The sequence below is a fragment of the Vigna angularis genome, chromosome 2 (assembly GCF_016808095.1).
Source record: "Vigna angularis cultivar LongXiaoDou No.4 chromosome 2, ASM1680809v1, whole genome shotgun sequence".
Classification (NCBI taxonomy): domain Eukaryota; kingdom Viridiplantae; phylum Streptophyta; class Magnoliopsida; order Fabales; family Fabaceae; genus Vigna; species Vigna angularis.
Window position 1 is genome coordinate 34,913,182 of NC_068971.1, and position 20,755 is coordinate 34,933,936.

Consider the following 20,755-nt stretch of genomic DNA (forward strand, 5'->3'; position numbering starts at 1 on the left):
AATGAATTATTATTAAAATGTAGTATTTGTTTTGAATATAATTTAGTTCCAAGTAGTATGAATTTATTTGTAATGGAAGTGAGATTTATTAATTTTTAATGAAGGCGATAATTAAAAACAGTTATACTTTTACATAACATAATATAAAAACAACGAACGTAATAACATAGAAATATATTTGTAATAGATCGTGATGAAATTGCTTCAGTGAGGTTTGTAAGCAATCAAGCACATTTAACGAGTACAAGAAAAAGTTCATGTAATACACTGACGGAAGAGTAAGCAACTTAATCATTTAAATGGTGAAGAATTGAGTTAACATTTTGATTCAGGTGAGCAAATTGTCGGTTCATGTCGAGAGATAGGTTTGTCAAGTTATCTTCAATATGCTGAACCCGCACCTGCATTTGTTCCATACCCTGCATTCTGTGTTGCAAGTCTTGTACCCCCTCCCACATTTGAGTCATCATCATATTAGGATTTGAAAGATGTGGAGGAGGTTCCACAAGGTTGGCATGATGGTGTGGTTGCTGTTCTTCTTCATCATCGCCGACATCGTGTTGCCAAACACCGTTGACATTAACAATATTCAACCTCTTCAAAGAATTAATTGAAAAATGATGTCTGGTCCCAATATGAGTGTTGGCATCGACATCAACATTCACTCCACAATATTGCATGATTTTGGTGATAAGGACACCGTACGGAAGAGGTGTGTCACCGGCCTTGCATTTAAGCATATGCTGCATGATGTGATGAGGTCAATTGATAGCTATATTATTTTTAAGCACCCATATCATAAAGATATCCTCCTGCAATACCCTTGCAAAATTTGCAGGTCGTGGAGTCAACATGTGCACAATAACATAATGCAGAAGTCTATCATGAATATTCAAAGATCCAACTGGTTTAACACGTTCACCCTGCATTTCTGGTCTAACCATAGTAGCTAATGCCATATCCCGATCATAGGGAAAGTTGTTTGGGATAGTTGAATAACACAATTTTTGGCCCTCATACTTCAGATTAGCAACATTCAACCAATCAGCAGGTTTCAATCTAATTCTTGTGTTGTTGACCTCACTGACCAAATATCCATTACCAAAAATCTTCAGATTTGAATAAAAAACTTTGATCAAATCCGGATAAAAGGGTGCTTGCAACGTCACAAATTCAACCGCTCCTTGAAACAACAAATGATGAGTAAAAAATAAGTTGGAACCGGCAAATGATTCGAAATTCATTATTTTTGGCACAACAATATTCCTTGTGTAGAAATCAACTGCGTAGTTTTCCATCTGATGGCTATGACTGAAGAAACGACGTTGATCTAATTGTTCTGCAATAGATGGTCTGAAATCGGCTGCATCTTCTGGCTGAGTCACAGATTCTTTTCCCTTACGATTTTTTCTAGGCCTTTTGCTTGATGATGAGGCCATTTAACAATTTCTTCAACAAAACCATACATAAAAACATGCACAAGTTAAGTCATAACAAATTAAAGAATATTAATAATAACAATAATTAAAGACAAATCATTAGTACATAACCATAACCTTAACTTCAATATTGAACATGGATGAAGGCCAAGATGTAATAGTATAATTGCAAAACATAACTACAAAGTAAGCAAAACATTCTAACATTCACCACCAGATATCATTTTACATAACTTGTTCCACCTCTTGTGCGGTGGAAGTCCCATTAACCTCTTTGTACATGTGGGGTTTGAACATAAGAAATCATAACATTGATCGAGCAAGTTTTCATCAGCAATATTCATAGCACTCAACATTTCATAAATGTCGCCCTCTGTGTATGTGTATGTGGAGCTGCGACGGAGTATTTGATTTCTATCTTCCATTGCTGAGACTTGACGCACGACAGCACCAGAAATTACACCGAAGTAAACATTTGTAGAGTCAAGTACATTTGTGAAACCATCGAGGCTGGTGGTCAACTTATCAAATTGGGCATTTATCACATCGACCATAGGTGCCTTCCTTTTTGAACCTCGTGAGGATGATGTTCCTCCAGATGGAACAGATGGCACAAATTGAGTCTGCCCTGGACTATACTCATCAACGGATGGAGGAGGTGATGGTGGAGTTGGGTCTCTATACTCCTGATAGGTAGGCTCTTCAGGAATGTACTCCAGATTCTGATTCAGATCAACCTGTACACGAGGCCCAACTCGCTGACGACGCGCTTGTCGAGCGGTCCTTACACCACTCCTAGTTGCTCGATCCGTAGCCCATAACTTGACCATTAAATCGTAGTGTCTGATGCTATTCACTCTCCACTTTGTTGCATTTGACCTCGACTGAAACAACATACATGAAACAGATATAGGTTGAACTTATGTATTTGAAAAATCTGTCGTGTCTGAATATTTAACAAATATTTGAATGAGGTCAGCCCACACTTCGTCCTCAGCTTCAAATCTCATAGTTACGGCGTTCCAACCAAAACCGCTCAATCCACCAAAGAGGTCATGAACCTCACGCCATCTGTCTTTCAATACCTTTTGACGATTTTTGACATTATTTTTACTAACATTAACATAACCACAACTATGAAGGTATTGAACCATGTTATTATACGCTTGGGTGGTCCAGCTGCCATCAATCCTATTACCCAAACGAGTATCCTCGATCATAGAATGCAAAAGCCTAACATCCATGTCCTCAGTCCATTTAATGAACTCTCGTGTACCGGCAGATGACTCAATGGTTGCTCCCTTACCTCTGTCCATATTATTCCTGTTTCATAAAGAAAATGGTTACAAGTGAAGTTCAGTTAATCATAAAACCAAGTTGATGTCATGTTCAAAGAACAGAGTCATAATAAAATATCATTTACAATAACTATGAATTTTGATAATCTCGCCACATTTCATCAGCTATGGCATCCCTAATAGTACTACCAACCCTATAATCATCTTCTTGAACTTGGGAAGATGACATATTATGCTCTTCCCTTTCATTTAAGTCATTATCAACCTCATTAAGCAATGGGTCATCGTTATCAATTCCACGGATAAAGTTGTGTAGGATACAACAAGCTAAAATAATGTCTGTCATTGTCTCTAATCCATAATGTGGTTCAGTGCCACTTGCAATGATAGGAAACCTTTTCTTCAACACACCAAATGTTCTTTCTATAACATTTCTCAATGATGAATGTTTATGGTTAAAGAGCTCGCATGCATTTTGTGGTCCTCTGCGTGTGAATTCTTTAAGGTGATATCGCACGCCTCTATATGGTGTCATTACCGTACTTTTAAGCATAAATCCAGCGTCGCCAAGATAGTACTTACCTACAATAATGCATAACATCAGCATTTACTAACTAATAAACAACCAATCATAACATCCCAATGAAGACACTTACCTTGGGGGATGACCAACGGATCATCTCGATCAAGAACATTTTTTAAGATTCTAGAATCAGATGTTGTTCCTTCCCACCCGGCTAGAACGTATGTGAATTTCATATCAAAGTCACATGCGGCAAACACATTTTGAGTTGGCCAATCTTTTCTTCCACGAAATCTCGGAGCATTTGTTCTTGGCACCCTCACACGAACATGAGTACCATCTATGGCCCCTAAGCAATCCTAAACATTCAATTAACAAGTCATCATACAACTGCGTAACATAAACATTGTTTCGTAAAAGTACTTTAAAACTGATAGATTCATATGCTTACCTTACAGTACGGATAAAACTGATTGTTGTTTAAGACATATGGATGGACCTTGTCTCCTGATGGCTGAGTTAAAAATTCTGATTCTAGACTTAAAATAGCATCCAACACATTGTGAAAGTGTTTGCTAACCGTCGCCCCAGATCGATGAAAGAAAAATGCGACACTTCGATTCTTAACATTATGCCCAATTATATGAAGAAATTGAGCTACTTGTTCCTCCACTGTTGAGCGAATGACATCTTTAACTAACCCAGTTGTTCTTAGTCTCTCACAAAGATTAATAAATGTCTCTGCACCCATCCGAATAATGTCACGACATCGATTAGTATGCACCAAGTACGACATTAACTGTTGCCTGCAACGGTCTTTGTCGGGAAGGAAAGTGCTAACACTACTTGGATCACTCGAGCACATATTCAATATATTCAAGGCATGACAAACAATGCATAACATTGTTAGAGCAGCCAGTGAGGTTGTTGGTTGTAATTGTTGATGTAGCATTGCGAGTATATTAAAGTCTACACCAACCACATCGTCGTCTATATCTTCACGGTCCAAGTACGACAAATCTAATTCTTCTTCCATCTATTTTTACTTAAAGAAATAATCATACTATAATTAATATCATGCATTGATATTTTAATTAAACATATCTTGTTCATATTTTAATACATTCATATATCATATATTCATATAATAAATAAACAAAATACAGTAAAACATTCATATATCATTCAAAATATAGCAAAAAAAATTAAACAACACATTAAAAAGGCATTCGTATTTTCAAATTAAAAACAAACATATTTTCAAATTAAAAACAAACAAACAATAACACTTACCTCTTGAAGATCTGTGTACGTGGAATACTTTAAATAAAAAGGTGAAAGATTTCACTGAAACTCCAACCAATGTAGTCAAACAATCATTGATTCTGGACTTTAGATCATTGTCTATGTTTTTCAACTAATACGGTATCACCAAACCTGTTAATATGATAATATTACATACAGGAGAACTATCACTTCTAGGATTTTAAATTGTTCAAAATATAAATTTAATTGAACTAAAATTTTGTCTACAATCTTAAATCAACAAAAATAGTTTTGAACAAATAAAACAATTAAATAATATAAGCTAATACATTTTTTTTACATACAACTGGAGAAGGTAAATATCACAAATATGTATGTAGAAATGTCACAGTGCAATCAACTAGAAAAGGGCGTTGAAAATTAAAAAACGCTATCCCTTTTTGTTATAAAAGAACTGACTTATAAGTCCACCCTTTTTTTCCATACTTCACAAACTTCATAACTATCTTAATATAGTGAAATTTATTAATAAGTATTCAAACCAAAATAATAATATTTTAACCTAAAAGTAATACGTTATATTGGACTCAAGTGGTGACCACACTCTGGGGATGGCGACAAACTATACTCCAAAAGCCAACCAACCAATTTTTGCGAAACCGAATTATTCATAGCTATCACATGTTTCAATAAATCCAAGATGTTCTTCAACACGAGAAAATTGTAGCTTTGCATAAGAAAAGAAATCACAGAAGGTAGCAAAGTCTGAAATCACAATAATGAACAAATACAGCACAAAGTATACTCACAGTGTAATCCTTAGCATGAAATAAAACTCCAAATCCCAAATATCATAACACCAACCATACAGGCGGCTAATGAACTTTGACCATGCAAGACCTTGGCAATCAACCTTCAAGATTTTTGTTCACCACGTTCACAACACCTGCATCACAAACCATCACAAACAAACAGTTAGGCCTCTCATATTTGAACCACTAATGCCACAGCTACACTCTTCTCTGCATCGTGTTCTCTGCCCATCGTCCTCCTCCGTCCACTGTGTGCCCATCGTCCTCCTTCGCCCACTGTGTGCCCGTCTTCCTCCTACGTCCACTTCTTACACGACCATGGAATCCTTGGTGCATATCTTCCACCATCATAGACACCTTTGTCGCTGCTGCTTGACGAACCATCGCATGGTACCTCCATCCACCATCGTGATGAACAACTTTTTCCACTGCTTCAACCAGCATTGGATGTGCGCTGCATCGTCCACCACCACGGAGAGCTCAGTTTCCGACCAACCGCATGCCTCTACAACCAACACCTCTGCCTCATCGCCACTGCAACGTCCACCTTCGTCAACTATAAAGGCGCCAACGACTTCGGTGGACGAACCAAAACGAAGGACTTCCAGGGAACCCAATACGCCCTCTACAACCGGATCCGCGCTCCGACGTCGCCGCCACACTTCGTCGTTACCGAAGCTTTGCCATGGCTAACTTCCACCATGCATGTAACCGGATACGAGATTGGCCGATCCGAATACGGTGTCCAATGGATTTCTTCATACGCATTTAACCGGATACGCAAATGGATGAACCAGATACGCTTTCACCATTCTGCGTGTTCTCCACCTCGCCACACTTGTCTTCTTCATGAAGCACTTTCTTCTTCATCAGCCACTGTCTTCTTCATCTCCTCCACCCATCCACCTTATCTTCTTCATCTACCTCCATGGCCTGCAACGTTAAATCATAGCACAAACGTAAACAACTACAATCATACTTCACGTTACCTTTGTGTCTTCCTCCGCACTCAAACTCAGTTGCAGCACCTCCTTTACTTGCACAACACAATGGTGTTCTTGCTGGCTGAATGCTCTTATGGCTGGCTTAATTAAGACGACAACAACCACACATACAACACATATTAATAGTTGTTCAACACGGTCAAAAGCTAGTGCAACTGATCCTGTGTATTGTGTGACTAATGCATGCGAGAATCGTCACTGTTGAAGCGAATCTTAACTGTTCAAGAGAATCTTCACTATTGAAGACCTGTAATAAGCTAAAGCTCAGGAATCTCTACAAGTTACAACTTTGAATAACTCAAATGCACAGTAGCCAAATTATCAGTTTCAATCCATGGAATTTGGAAATGTTTGAGGGGCACATGAGACATTTGGTCTACGATCCCTCCAAATCGCCTCTTTCCCGCGGGTGACGAAAAAGGTCCCCATCCCGCAATTGCCTCCCATTCCTTCCGCACAGTTCTTATCAAACGAACACAACTTTCACTTCTTTTCATCGCTCTCAAATCAACGTAAACAGTAAAATACCCCCAAGTGAACACAGTGTTAGTGTTCAAAAAGATTGGTGGTGTTTTAGGATTGTAGATAAAATCTTATGATTGATCAAGGTACGGAGGTTGTATGCTATATTGATTATCTTAATTGGTAATCCTTGTTTTGATATATGTGTATATATGATTATAATTATTTATGGTTATTATTGGTTAAAAGTTCGTGCATGAATGAACATAGGGTTTAAGTAATATTTGTGACGAGTTTTCATGAATGTTTTATGTATGTTTTGTTGGGATATCTTAAGGAAAAACAAAGTTATGATGCTTGGAGATTTTCTTATAAATATAAATTGTAAGTGTTGAGTCAGTGGTTTGTGGAGAAAAATCAAGTGAGAGAGAAAGATGAGAAAAAGTCGTTAGGATAACATAAAACCGTGTTTCCTTTTGTGAAAGATGTTTTCTTCTTCCCATTTCAAATCCCCAGTTTAAAACTTTACCACTTCACAGTGTAACCAACTTACAGTCCATTAAAGGAGAGCAAGACTGGTGGGCTAAAATTGATTGGACAAACAATGACGAGCTGCATCAGTGATTGCAACCCGTATTTGTTGTTTACGAAAAGTTGATTCCGGAAAATATTCTGGAAAGCTTTTTCTGGAGGCTTTGCGGACTATCTTTTTTGAAAAAGAGTACATACTTTTCAGGTGAAGAAAACCACCGTGCACCACCACAACTCTGCCACTATCCTCTTCTCCGATAGACAAATCCGGATGCATGCCAGTCGCTGGCCTCTTCTCCAGTGAAAAAAAATCGCAACTCGCATCGAAGGCTTGGAAAAAGACGCAAGAGGAAGATGTAACAGTGAAGAATTAGGGTTAAAATAATAAAAAAAGTAAAGAAGGTTAGTTTTGGTATTTCATGTTGATTGGGTGCTGGAAGAAAAATTATAAGGTGCAGAAAGTAATTACCAAATTTTTAATTCTAAGAATTAAGCATGAACAGATGAATACAAATCAGGTAGAATATTTAGGAAAAAAAAAGACTCTGAATAATTGAATCGAGACTTGAGAACTTATTACAATATATGAATTGAATGTGGATCCATTAGTTGCTACTTATAGCTAAACCTTCCTATTCTTTCCCAAAAGCTTCATACTACAATTTTTTATTCATATGTTTACGTAGTTTATGGTTAATTTGATGATTGAAATTGCGCTGAGGGCAATTTTGGATTGTGTTGGGTGTTGGTTTAATGGTGAAATTGAATGAGGGTTTTAATGAGAGCATGAAGGTCGAGATGTTCAATGATTGATTTTAAGAGATTAGAAATTGCTTTACTGAAAAAAGTTACTTTGGGGTGTTGTTAATGGTTGCCTTCGATAAAAAAGAAAGATTGATGATCACAGAAATGAATTTTGACAAGGAAGTTGGGGAAAATTGTGTCTATCAAACAGCACAAATTGCAAATTCATGATTCACCCTTTACTTTGGTAAGATACTGCTATAAAATTGCATAATCGTTGCTTACAATTCGTGAAGTTAATAACTAAAACCCAAGTCACGAAATGCAGGTAAAAATCCAATGCGTGTAGTCATCTATAGGGATTATAGTAAGCTTGGTGGTGGATAGAAAGGACTACAGCTGCATCAGAATAATTCGTAGTCATCATTCACGTTTCAATTTCGTATTCAAATCTTACAAAATATTAAATATCTGATATCTTCTATAGCGATTATAAACGGATATCTCATTTGATGTACATTTTTAGCTACACATTTTTTACTCTTAATTTTCAACAAATTATGAAGTTATCAGTTCATTCCATGTTTTTTTCAACGTTCTCCCCCAACCCCCCCACCCCCCCCCCCCCCCCCCCCCCCCCCCCCCCCCGTTTTTTTTTCCACAGTAAGAATAGTATTAGAGTCCAATAGCCACCGAACAATTTGGAGTATCGAAAATATCATAATTTTAATTGTTAACGTAAAAGAATACAATAAATACAATGCAGTGTAAAGATTCACCCCTCTCCCTTGCAATGATGAACTAAGATTTACATTTGATACCTGCAAAATAGGAGCTCACAAGAGGGAGTCATCACAGAAAATAATTGAAAAAAAAGAAAACTACATAACAGGTTATATAGATAGAGGTGTCATCGGGGGATAAAACACACAAAAATTGCCATGGTGTATTTGTGAGATGTACAGACCACACAGAGTACTCCTTTTCACCTTCCCAGCTTAAGCAGGATTATCTGCCTTAGAATGAAGCAAGTCATACAATTTCCTAGTTTAGGCACCAGCTTGTTCCAAAAAAGTTCACTGCCAATAAGATAAGGATCATCAATGGGCAAGTTAATTAACTCAGGAATAGAAGCATGCCACCAAAACCTGAATCATGTTTAGTTCTTAAAAAACAACTTTGGATCAGATGCTTGCAATCAAAATAATTAGTGGTTGATTAGTTTAGATATAAATAGAGTTCAACTTCGATCAAGGTGTAGAAATATCTTTGTAAATAACCTCAGTTTTAAGAAAGAGCAATAAAGTCCATGAAGTTCGTGGCCAGTGAGGAATAGAAAGGATAGATGTAAAGCCTTATACCATAAGTGGACAACTGTTTCTATATGATTTGAACCTGTGACCTCCCATTCAAAAGTCAGAGCAACCTTCACATTGTGCCAAGGCTTGCCCTCTAAATAGTGTGGCCACTGAATTGGTAGTCACTTAACAGGGTTGAACAGTTTGAGTACAGGCAATTTTCTCTTATTTATCATTTATAGTGTTACCAATATAGAAGTTCCTTTAGGAAAGATTTGACAGTTGGGGCATTTGTAGATAGGTATATCAATGCAACAAAATATACAGAGAATTGATATAAGTTGCTCATACCATTCAACTGTTAGTTTTTAAGAGCTTGCAATATCAGCCTTCGTGTGCATATGAAACCATTTTTTTTCCAAGAAAGCATCACTTGTCTCTGCTTTACTTGAAAATATATTGGCTCAGTTTTACGCCTCTCCACTAATCAAACTGCTTTCATCTTTGACAGACACACTACCAACTGCTTTGTTGCTACTCTTCTTTGTTTTCTCTTTGTTATCCTGGGAAGAGTTGACCAATCTCCTGACAAACTTTTTAGATGGAAGTACTGAATCATCATCCTCTGAACTCCTTTTAGAAGAGGATATGATTTTGGCAGTGCTAGAGTTGTCCTTAGACTTTTCGGATGATTTTGATGAAGTTTCTGTGCCGTCAGGTAGTTCACCAGTAGACTGTTTAACATTTGAGTTATCTTGATTCGTATCAGGAAGCAGTGCTCGGTGACTCAGGCGCAGTTGGCCCTTTTCATTGATCTGCAGTGCATGCTTAAAATAATAAGACAAAATTCCAATCTCACAATATAGTAAGATTAAATCAAATTTGTCAGATATTTGAAAATCAGAATAAAATATTCTAGATGTACTGTGAAGTAGTTTATCGGCAAGAAATCTCTAAATTAAAGGAAACGATATTCTATCTTGATTTTTTAACAAGATGTAGTAAAGACTATCTAGGATAGAATATTCTAGATGTACTGTGCAGTAGGTTATCGGCAAGAAATCTCTAAATTAAAGGAAACGATATTCTATCTTGATTTTTTAACAAGATATAGTAAAACTTGACATAGTTCATATTTCATAAAATGACATAGTTCATACTTTCATAAAATGGGACTGGAACTAATGAAAAGGTGGTTGACTTGACCAATTTTACTAATTTCATAACAATAACAAGAAAAAAATATAATCTGAAAAGAAGAATATAGAAAAAATAAAAATTAAAGAAGTTTCAGTTAGTAATAATGTCTCTCATGTGTAATAGCTTACAAATAGATAACTGTGCCGTAGTTAAGCAGATTATCAGAATCCATTACAACAGATCAACAATTCACAGAATTGTCTTTTACAACAGACTGGCCAATAATGCTGGTTATGATTCTTAGCCAAATGCATAAATATAAGAACTGTATTCACTGATTAGAGTTCATAACAGTAAAATGGATTACAGAAATCACTAAACACTGTCTGATAGTCTTTAAGCTTTCCTTAATTTTCTTACTCAAACTGAAACTGCCATCCCCAAAGGCATAGATATGATTAAGGCAAAGAACTAACTGAATCTATCGAGTACTGTTTAGCTCAGCTTCACTTTCACTTCAGAGAATTGGAAAGGAGATGTATAAGATGTCTTGTATCGGCTACGAATATGGAACAAATACTATTTGACTCAGAAAATGCTCTCCCTTGGAGCCGGATGCTGGGATGAATTAGGCTCAGTTCATTTCTAATGGGTAAGTTAAAAGCTAAGCATGTATTGCAGGAATTTAAGGAACAGAAACTCAAGATCTGTTCATTCATATAAAGCGAATAACATTAAATATAGTGAAATTAATCACTGCTCTAAGTTCAATTAAAACAACAACTTTTCCCTTCCAGTTCCTCCCTTTGCTTTTTAGTCATGGAGGCAGAACGAGCAAATGAGAGATCAGAGCAAAAAGAATGAGGTAAGAAAATTCATACAAATTACAGTCAAATTGTACTTTACATAACCTATTGTAACAGACTTCGTTTATAATTAAATCTTGTAAATATTTTAATTAGGATAAATTCAAGTTTCCTATTAATTGGTATATTTCAGTAAAGCCGTCATGTAGACTTTTATACATTGTAAAACCTTGAATAGTTGAATTGTCATCAATAATATTCAGAAATTTCAATACTATCATTTCAAGTCCCTAATTATTTAGTTGCACCACAATTACATGAAGACAATGTTATGATTACCTAACGTTTCTCAAAGCAAATAAAGCACAAATCATGTAGAAAATTGTCAATAGAATATTACAAACACCCTCAAACGAGAACATGTATGTAACTCTAAAGTAACACAGTAAATACGACAAACACCAAATGAAGGCATAGCTTGGCTTAGTTCAATCACCATTAAGAAAGAAAAATGAGTTACTACAACATTGCATATTGAGCAATTGGCAAATTTGAGCATCATTAATAACTAACAATGAGCAACATGACATACCTCTATAAGCTTTACATCAATGCGATCTCCCACCTTGAACACCTGCACGAGTGCAAGTCAAATATTATCCCCGCATTATTTGCTTATGCTGTTAAGTTTGGAAAATAGAATCAAAAGAAAATGCTTACATCCTCTGCCTTTGGTAGCCAACCTGAACTCAGTTCACTGATATGACAAAGTCCCTACATAAAAAAAAGTTGGACATGGTTAGAAATATGAAAAGTTTCTGATGATATTATTTTATAAAATATTTTAGAGTACTTAGCTGATCTCTTAGGATTTGGTATTTTATTTTATAATTCATGATTTGTTTTCTTATTTAATTATTATCACTTTTTCATTGTATCTTATCTGGTTTGACACTCTAATTTGTAGTTCCCTATTTACAACAATATATAATAGCTATGGTCAGGGGGCTTATTTTTAATACACTCAACCCTTCGAATTATAGGAGTACAGATTTGTTCCATTTTTTAGTACATAATTTGATAGGTTCTTTATCCAAGAACCTAGGAAAAACTCACTCCTTACTTTTCAAACACACACACCAACAAAGAAATGCTTCTTTTATTCACTTTCAATCAACAGAAAGAATACAGAGAGCTTAACCTCTCCCCCTCAGGACAATGAGTCCTGATCAACAATTCAATAAGGCAAAAAGATCCCTCCCCCAAACTAATCACAACTATTTATACAAGTTCAAAAGCTTTTCCCCGCTCCCCCTAACTGACCAAACAGTTAGACCAACTAACTATGTTTCTTTCTTCTCTCATAGACTAATAACGGTCTAACATTACTCCCCCCTCCTTCAGCAACCTTGTCCCCAAGGTTGAATTCTGGATATTGATCCTGCATCGTTTCCACGTCTTCCCAAGTTGCTCCATCTCTTCCTCCTTCATGCCACTCCACTAATACTTGGTGCATAGTCTCACCACCCTGCTGTCTGGTTCTCCTTTCAAGAACTTTCACTGGCCAATGACTGGGTCCATCAGCCTGTAACTCTGCAGGCAGCTCCCTTTCTATCCTTCCCCTTTCCTCGAGAGGGCATCAGCCACTTTGTTTGAGCTCCCCCACCTTGTATACGATGTCAAAATCATAACCCATGAGCTTAGCTATCCAATTCTGCTGGCTGTGGGTTGTGATTCGTTGTTCCAGCAGGTATTTCAAACTGCGTTGATCGGTATATACCACAAACCGCCGTCCCAATAAGTAGGGCCTCCAGTGTTGAATGGCCATTACCAAAGCCATAAGTTCCTTTTCATACACTGACTTACTCAGAGATCCCATCGATAACGCTTTACTGAAGAAAGCAATAGGTTTTTTATTCTGCATGAGTACTGCTCCCACACCTATTCCTGAGGCATCACATTCCAGCTGGAACTCTTGGTTAAAATCTGGAAGAGTCAAAATTGGTGTCGTGGTTATGGCTGTTTTCAAATTCTCCATGGCCGTCTGTGCTGCTGGTGACCACTCAAAACTCCCCTTTTTTAGCAAGTTTGTCAGAGGTTTGGCCATTCTCCCATATCCCTTCACAAATCGGCGATAATAACCCGTGAGGCCTAGAAACCCCCCTCAAAGCCTTTAAATTCCTTGGTTCTCCCCACCCTAACACTGCCTGCACCTTCTCCGTGTCCATCTCCACTCCTCTTTCAGATATTACGTGTCCTAAGTAGCCAATTTGTTGCTTCCCAAACTCGCATTTACTTTGGTTGGCTACCCATTCCTGTTGTCCCAGTAACTACAACACCGAGCCCAGCTGTTCGAGGTGATCTCCCCCTGTCCGACTATACACGAGGATATCATCGAAAAAAACTAGTACAAATCGCCTGAGGAAGGGCTGCAGCAGGTTGTTCATGGCGTTCTGGAAAGTTGCTGGGGCGTTAGTGAGCCCGAAGGGCATCACCAAAAATTCGAAGTGACCCTGATGGGTGCGGAACGTCGTTTTCGGGATATCTTCCTCTCCCATTCGGATTTGATGATACCCGGCCTTCAAATCTATCTTAGAAAAGTATTTGGCGCCATGCAGCTCGTCCAGCAACTCCTCTATCACAGGAATGGGGTACTGATCGGGGACAGTTGCCTTGTTAAGTGCTCGGTAATCGACGCAGAACCGCCAACTACCATTCTTCTTTTTCACTAGGATAACTGGACTAGAGTATGGGCTTCTGCTGGGACGAATAATCCCCACCTTCAACATATCCGCAACTTGCTTCTCTATCTCCTCCTTCACGTTGACGGGGTCCTCACCCTTTTTAAGGACAATCCGATGCTCCAAATCACGTATCGGAGGCAAGCCTTCTCGCTCCTGAAATACCTCGCAGTGGGTCTGTAACATAGCCTTCAATTCGGTCTGCTATTCCCCCGTGAGCTCTCCTGGACACGTGTCGTCTCTCTGTTGTTCCAGCTGCCCCACTTCCCACACAAGGAACCATGAGTCAGCATCCACTACCTTCTTCAGTTCCTGGGGTTCCACCAGCTGTCGGGCCAGAGCTGGGTCCCCCTGCACTCTAATCCTCTTGCCTCCCATGGTATATATCATAGACATCTCCCTCCAATTGATAATCACCTCTCCCAACGTTGCCAACCATGCAATTCCCAGTATAACATCTACTCCACCCAGCTCGAAGACGTAAAGGTCTGCCACCATCGTAGTTTCCCCCATGTTGATCGGTACCCCCTCACAACGCCCTCTTGACATCCTCCGCCGTCCGTCCCCGAGACTCACCGCATATGGCGCCGTGTCGGTCACCGGAAGTCTCATCTCCTCTGCCACCCGTCGGCTCACGAAATTATGGCTGGCCTCGCTATCAATGAGAATTAGCACTGGCTTCTCTCTGATTCTCCCCGCGAGTTTCATGGTTGTCGGCGACGTCATCCCTTCCGCCGAGCACGCCGATAGTTCCATGCAATCCCCCTCCAGGGATCCACCTTCGATAACCACATCCTCCTCGTCTTCTGCCAACAAGAGTACTCTCAAACCTTTCTCCGAGCAGCGGTGTCCTGGAGCGAAGGGGCCGCCGCACCGGAAGCATCGTCCCTCCTCTCGTCTTTTCAAGAATTCCGGATAGGGCAAATTTCGAACCATTCTCCCCCGATTATCGCCATTCCAACCTCCTCCTCGCGTTCGTATCATCGCGTCCTCCACATCTCTCGCAACCCTGATCGCCTCCTCCAATTCCTTGGGGGCCTGGATGCGTACTTGGCCCTTGACCTCTTCCTTTAATCCCGCCAAAAAAAATCCTAGTGTCAACTCCTCCGTCAATCCTTGCGTCTACCCTAGCAATACCTCAAAATTCCTGGCGAATTCCTCTACCGAACCTTCTTGACGTAAAGTTGCTAATTGTTCGTACACCGTGCCCCGAAACCCTCCTCCAAAGCGATTGATCAGTGATGCCTTAATCCCGTCCAAGACCGGTTCTTGGTTTTGTCTTTCCAAATCTTGAACCAGTAGCTCGCACTACCCTCCATGCTGATATATGCGAGTTCAACTTTATCATCATCTGCCACTTTCTGAATATCGAAAAAGCGCTCTGCCCGATTGATCCAACTGTGTGGCTCTTGCCCATCAAACCCAGGTAATTCCACCCTCTTCCTCCAATTCTGATGCACTCCCCCACTTTCGCGATGCTCGTGATTGTCATTCACGGACGTACTTCCCTTTTCCGACCCTCCTCCGTGATTATTCGGGCCTCCGCTCATCATCCTCATCATCTGTTGAATGTCTCGCCTTATCGCCGTTGTTTCCTCTTTAATTCCTTCCACCGTTATCTCCAGGTTATCCAATCTATCCTCTGATGACTGTCCGTCCATCACTGATTCTCTCTTCCTTTTGGATCCGGCAGGTCGGACCAAATGATAGGTTCTTTATCCAAGAACCTAGGAAAAACTCACTCCTTACTTTTCAAACACACACACCGACAAAGAAATGCTTCTTTTATTCACTTTCAATCAACAGAAAGAATACAGAGAGCTTAACCTCTCCCCCTCAGGACAATGAGTCCTGATCAACAATTCAATAAGGCAAAAAGATCCCTCCCCCAAACTAATCACAACTATTTATACAAGTTCAAAAGCTTTTCCCCGCTCCCCCTAACTGACCAAACAGTTAGACCAACTAACTATGTTTCTTTCTTCTCTCATAGACTAATAACGGTCTAACATAATTTGATTTTTCTTTCCATTATTAGCATCCTGATTAATGCATATACTTTTCTAGTTTAAACCTGCATTGTGTCCCAATAGTGGTTCTAGAATTTGACATTTCCAGTCACCAAGAGAATTGCAAACATAAAAAGGAAATGCTTTCTGATCGTTTGATAATTATTAATATGATAACAACACACAATGATACAACTTCACTAGAAAACCCAAAATCGAATTGTGTAAGAAGCAATTAATGGTATCTGCTTCTAATTATATATGTTTATGTTTTTGGCAACAACTAAGTGGAATTATGTACCTCTCGGCCAGGTGCTATCTCTACAAAAACTCCATATGAAGCTATCGATTTGATTTCACAGTTCCTGAAGTATAGAAGGCAGCACAATTATACATACAATTTATCAACAAATTAGAAAATAATTAACGTAAAAAAAGATTATTCTTTGAAACCTTTAACATTATGATTTTTCATTCGATCCCTCAGTTTTAAGAGGTTGTAATTTAGTCCTCACAAATTTGCTTTTTCATTTCCCGTATATTACCTTGTATACTACCTTGGTTAGTCTGTCGTTAGTTTTGTCCGTTAAGTATTATTTTTTGCTTATTTTCTAGCCTCTCTAAATATCACACATTTTCTGTTTGGTCCCTTACTAGTCAGTCACGCAGGCACTTAGCAAACAAAACAATAGAACCCTAACCAAGAGAGTAAATGGGAACAAAAAAATAAAATTGAGGATTATCCGCGGACTGGTTGGGAGAATCATAATATAGAAGAAATTTGTGAGAAAAAAATGAGGAAACAAATATAATCAGCAAAAGAAGTGATAGCTACCTATATATATCACCGATAGTTGGAACCATCGCCAAACTACTAATAATAGCTTTAGACCTCTCTAAACTAGGCAAATCTTTCGCAAATATTTTCACCTGCAAAAGCCCAAGAAGACTTATTCATTTCATCGCATACCAATAGAATAGTTAACTGTAACAAAACAATCATGTAAAAGTGTGTCATTGTTCTCGTACAGTGCCATTATCGTCTGCATCAATAGCTTCTACTCCAGATTCCTCAATAATGCTCTTGATTTTTTTCCCACCAGAACCAATTATAAGATTTACTCTATCCGGTTTTACCTAAAAAAAATATACACGTGATAACCCATTGATGATTAAGTGATAGCCAATGAAGGAGAAAAAAGGAAAGCACGAAACATACCTTCATAATGTGTATCAGAGGAGCATATTTGGAAAGCCTATTTGCCGGAGGAGGTGAGCAACTCGTCATTGCTTCTACATTAGGAAACAAAAGGGAGAAAAATATTTAAGATGTCAACAATAATCAAAGAAAATCAATTTTAAACTGGAAAAATATAAAAAAAAAATTATTCAGCATTCACCCATTTTATACTCGAGAGTTTTAACATTTTATTGTTCTGACAAATTGCTGAGTACACAGAAGTCTGTTTATAGGCTATTTTGCTGAGTACCAAAAAATTACATTCTCTTCTCCTGAACTCTTGCTCAAATGACTCTCAACCTCCATTTAGTTTTCAGTTAGACATTTCCTCTCTCGTGTTTAAATCAAGGCAATAAGAAAAAATGAAATGACTTTCCCCAAAATCTGAAATTAGCTTATGCATAACAAGTTAATTAGCAGAAGTATTCTCACATAACTTCTAAATTCTTATTTTTAACTTGTGCACAAATCAATTTAAGCTTATAGAAAAACTTATTTGTTTTTACTTTTTCACTCCTAAAAGTGTTTTAGATAAGTTGTCCAAAAATACCTTATGTACCTACTCACCTCCAAAATACTCGGATCTATAGTATATTCCTAGTTTGATAAACTTGAACTTAATCCAGTATTCCAATATTCAACAACTTGATCGATTGAGTAGTAGACTTAGAACCAAAATCCGATAGTAAAGTATTTATCATTTTAGTAGCAAAAAGAGTAATAACTGAATATATTTTTCTTTTCTGTTACTGAGTTTCACTCAAGAAAGTCCAAAAGCCTATACATATACGCACTACCAGAGAGTACCTACCTAATTCTCTTTACTTTTATATTACTATTATTTTAAACCTCTTACTTTAAACGTTGAAGAATCTTCGCAAATGCACTTTCATTTGGTACTCAGATATCATCTATATGAGAGTTCATCCTTAAGGAATCCAATGCTCAATAAGGAGACTTTGCTCCTTTTGCAACTCGCCCAACACTGCTCCACCTTATGGTTAGAACACCCTATAACTATTTATTTATTTGTATATTAACACAATTTTCTCGCAAAAATAATTTGCACTATTGTGTTTCATTTATTAATACTTTTTGTAGTAAACTAAAGTGAAATTATTTTTTAAAATATTCTAAAAGTACTTTTCTTTTAGAAAAATGAAAAATATATAAAAAATACTGATTAAAAACTACTCAAATAACATATACGTGATGTAATACATGAAAGCTGTAAAATATTTTATGTATGTATGTGTGTAATTAACTACAGTAAGTTATTTAATTAAAACAACTTTTGATATATTGTTGGTGAAAGTACATGTTAATTCTCTGATTTTGAGATTAGCATCCACTCAACATTTGCCACGATAGAGTGTTGGAAATAAAACATTGTTTTCTGTTTTATGCCTAAGTTCAAGAAACAAACACACTTCTACTTCTGATATAATACAATCAGATCGGACACAAACACAAATTCATTAACTGCAACATATATAGTAAAACTTGAGTTTTAACTTTACCAAGTATATGCTTCCTGCCATCTCTTGCTTGTTGGAGGGCCTTTCTCATTATGGGTAAAGTGATTCCACCCACCTGCAACAATTAGAAAACACTAGCATAAAAAATGTAGATACAAAAAGAAAATAACTTATTTAGGACAAGAAATGAATAAAAATGAGTAAATACATAATAAATGTTCTCCCTTTAAAAAAGTATCCTTTCAAAATATAAACAAACGAGATAAGAGGAAGTAAGCATATCAAGATATTACATTAAAATGTTCATAGTACTTACCTTAATGTCCATTTGAAATGCTGTTATGCCATCTTCATTTCCAGCAACCTGCATTTTATCATTGTTGTTAGAAAATAAGAGAAATATCTAATGATATTATTTTTATATTCAAAATATTTTAAAGTATCCTATAGATGATTTCATGAGAATTATTCTTCTTTTATATTTTATGAATTGTTTTCTTATTCAATTAGGATCTTTGTAATTATAGGCTTATTGATTAGAATCAAATTTGTTAAGAGTTTGATATATAGGTGTGTATATATATATATATATATATATATCTATATATATATATATAGGTATTTCATATTATATATGTAGGAATAAAATCTCCAAATTATTTGCAGTAATTGTAAACATCCTATATAAAGTGGACTCTATTCTTTTCTCTAGACGCACAATTTTAGCTTGTCTTACACGTCTCTTTCAACATGGTAACATACTCTTTGACCCATTTTGTCACTATTTCTTTGTCTGACTTCCCAAAAAAATAGAAATTGAAACTCCAACTAGTCATCTTTGTCTAATCATATTGCCAAATGTTCCCTGTCCGATTGACCCTTCTGTCTGTCATCCACACCACCAAACAGCCACCATCATCGTCAGCCACCCACTTCCTGGCACATCTTCCCTGTCCGATTTGTTTTCTTATTTAATTAGGAACGTTGGAATTGTAGGCTTGTTTTATTAGAATCGTCCTTATTAAAATCTTATTTATAGGCATATCATGTATGTGTATAGGAATAAAATCTCCAATAATTATTTTTATTTAATGCAATCAACCAATGCCACGTAGCCTGGATATATGGTTTCAGCCTATCATGCTATATTTTCTGTCCTAACATTGTTAAAATTATCTCTGTGGAGTTATACAAAAATTGAAATAGACAGAAAAAAAATTGAACAAACCCAACTCCCCAAGTACCATTGAAATAATCACGTGAAAAAATAAGTATCACAAGTTCAATGATGTAAATCATAACCTTGAAATCCATATCTCCAGATGCATCTTCAGATCCAACTATGTCAGACAGAATAAGCGGAGTTCCATCTCCACCAAATTCCTTGGTGTCCAATACCAAACCCATTGCAATTCCAGCAATGGAACACTTGATAGGAACCCCAGCATCTTGCAATGCTAAGCAACCTCCACAAACAGAAGCCATGCTATAATAAAATAAAAAATTCGATATTAAACATAGAAACTTTAAAAGCTATGTAAGAGAAAATAACAGTAGTATATTTTGAAAAAATATAAAGCAGTGCCTATTAATAGGATTACTTGTAATTGTATGTTGTGTACACATGTGTACTCTTATTTATATCTAAGAAGAGATAGAGTAATAAGGAACAGTATCAATGATTAATAATTGTTGTAAGTAGGATATTAAATGCATAACTAGAAATTGGTAGAACTAGAAGCTAATAGCAGTTGTTAGAAGATTCTAGAAAACTCTAGAGATATTGTTGTTAGTAGGATATTAAATGCATAACTAGATATGGAGGCTGCTGTTAGAACATGATAAAATTTGTAATTATTACTTTAGAGTTAAGGTTTTCTATATATAGAGACTGATGTACCGTTTCAAATGAATTAATTTGACTAAAAATCTTCTTTCTTTCATATTAACTTTTTCAAGTATAA

At 37.0% G+C, this 20,755-nt stretch overlaps 1 protein-coding gene across 1 annotated transcript in view; it reads right to left on the minus strand.

Moving 5' to 3' along the window:
* Positions 1–8,786: 8,786 nt before the first annotated feature.
* Positions 8,787–20,755, minus strand: part of LOC108329236 (probable polyribonucleotide nucleotidyltransferase 1, chloroplastic) — a 42,549-nt gene continuing 30,580 nt past the window's right edge. The window contains exons 15-25 of the mRNA XM_017563359.2: positions 20,094–20,277; positions 19,108–19,155; positions 18,834–18,906; positions 17,293–17,366; positions 17,103–17,210; positions 16,909–17,003; positions 16,375–16,438; positions 12,044–12,097; positions 11,916–11,957; positions 9,729–10,192; positions 8,787–9,158 (exon numbers count right to left, since the gene is read on the minus strand). Coding sequence (XP_017418848.2) covers positions 9,848–10,192; positions 11,916–11,957; positions 12,044–12,097; positions 16,375–16,438; positions 16,909–17,003; positions 17,103–17,210; positions 17,293–17,366; positions 18,834–18,906; positions 19,108–19,155; positions 20,094–20,277 — 1,087 coding nt within the window. The 3' untranslated portion in view covers positions 8,787–9,158; positions 9,729–9,847. The remainder of the gene's footprint in view (positions 9,159–9,728; positions 10,193–11,915; positions 11,958–12,043; positions 12,098–16,374; positions 16,439–16,908; positions 17,004–17,102; positions 17,211–17,292; positions 17,367–18,833; positions 18,907–19,107; positions 19,156–20,093; positions 20,278–20,755) is intronic.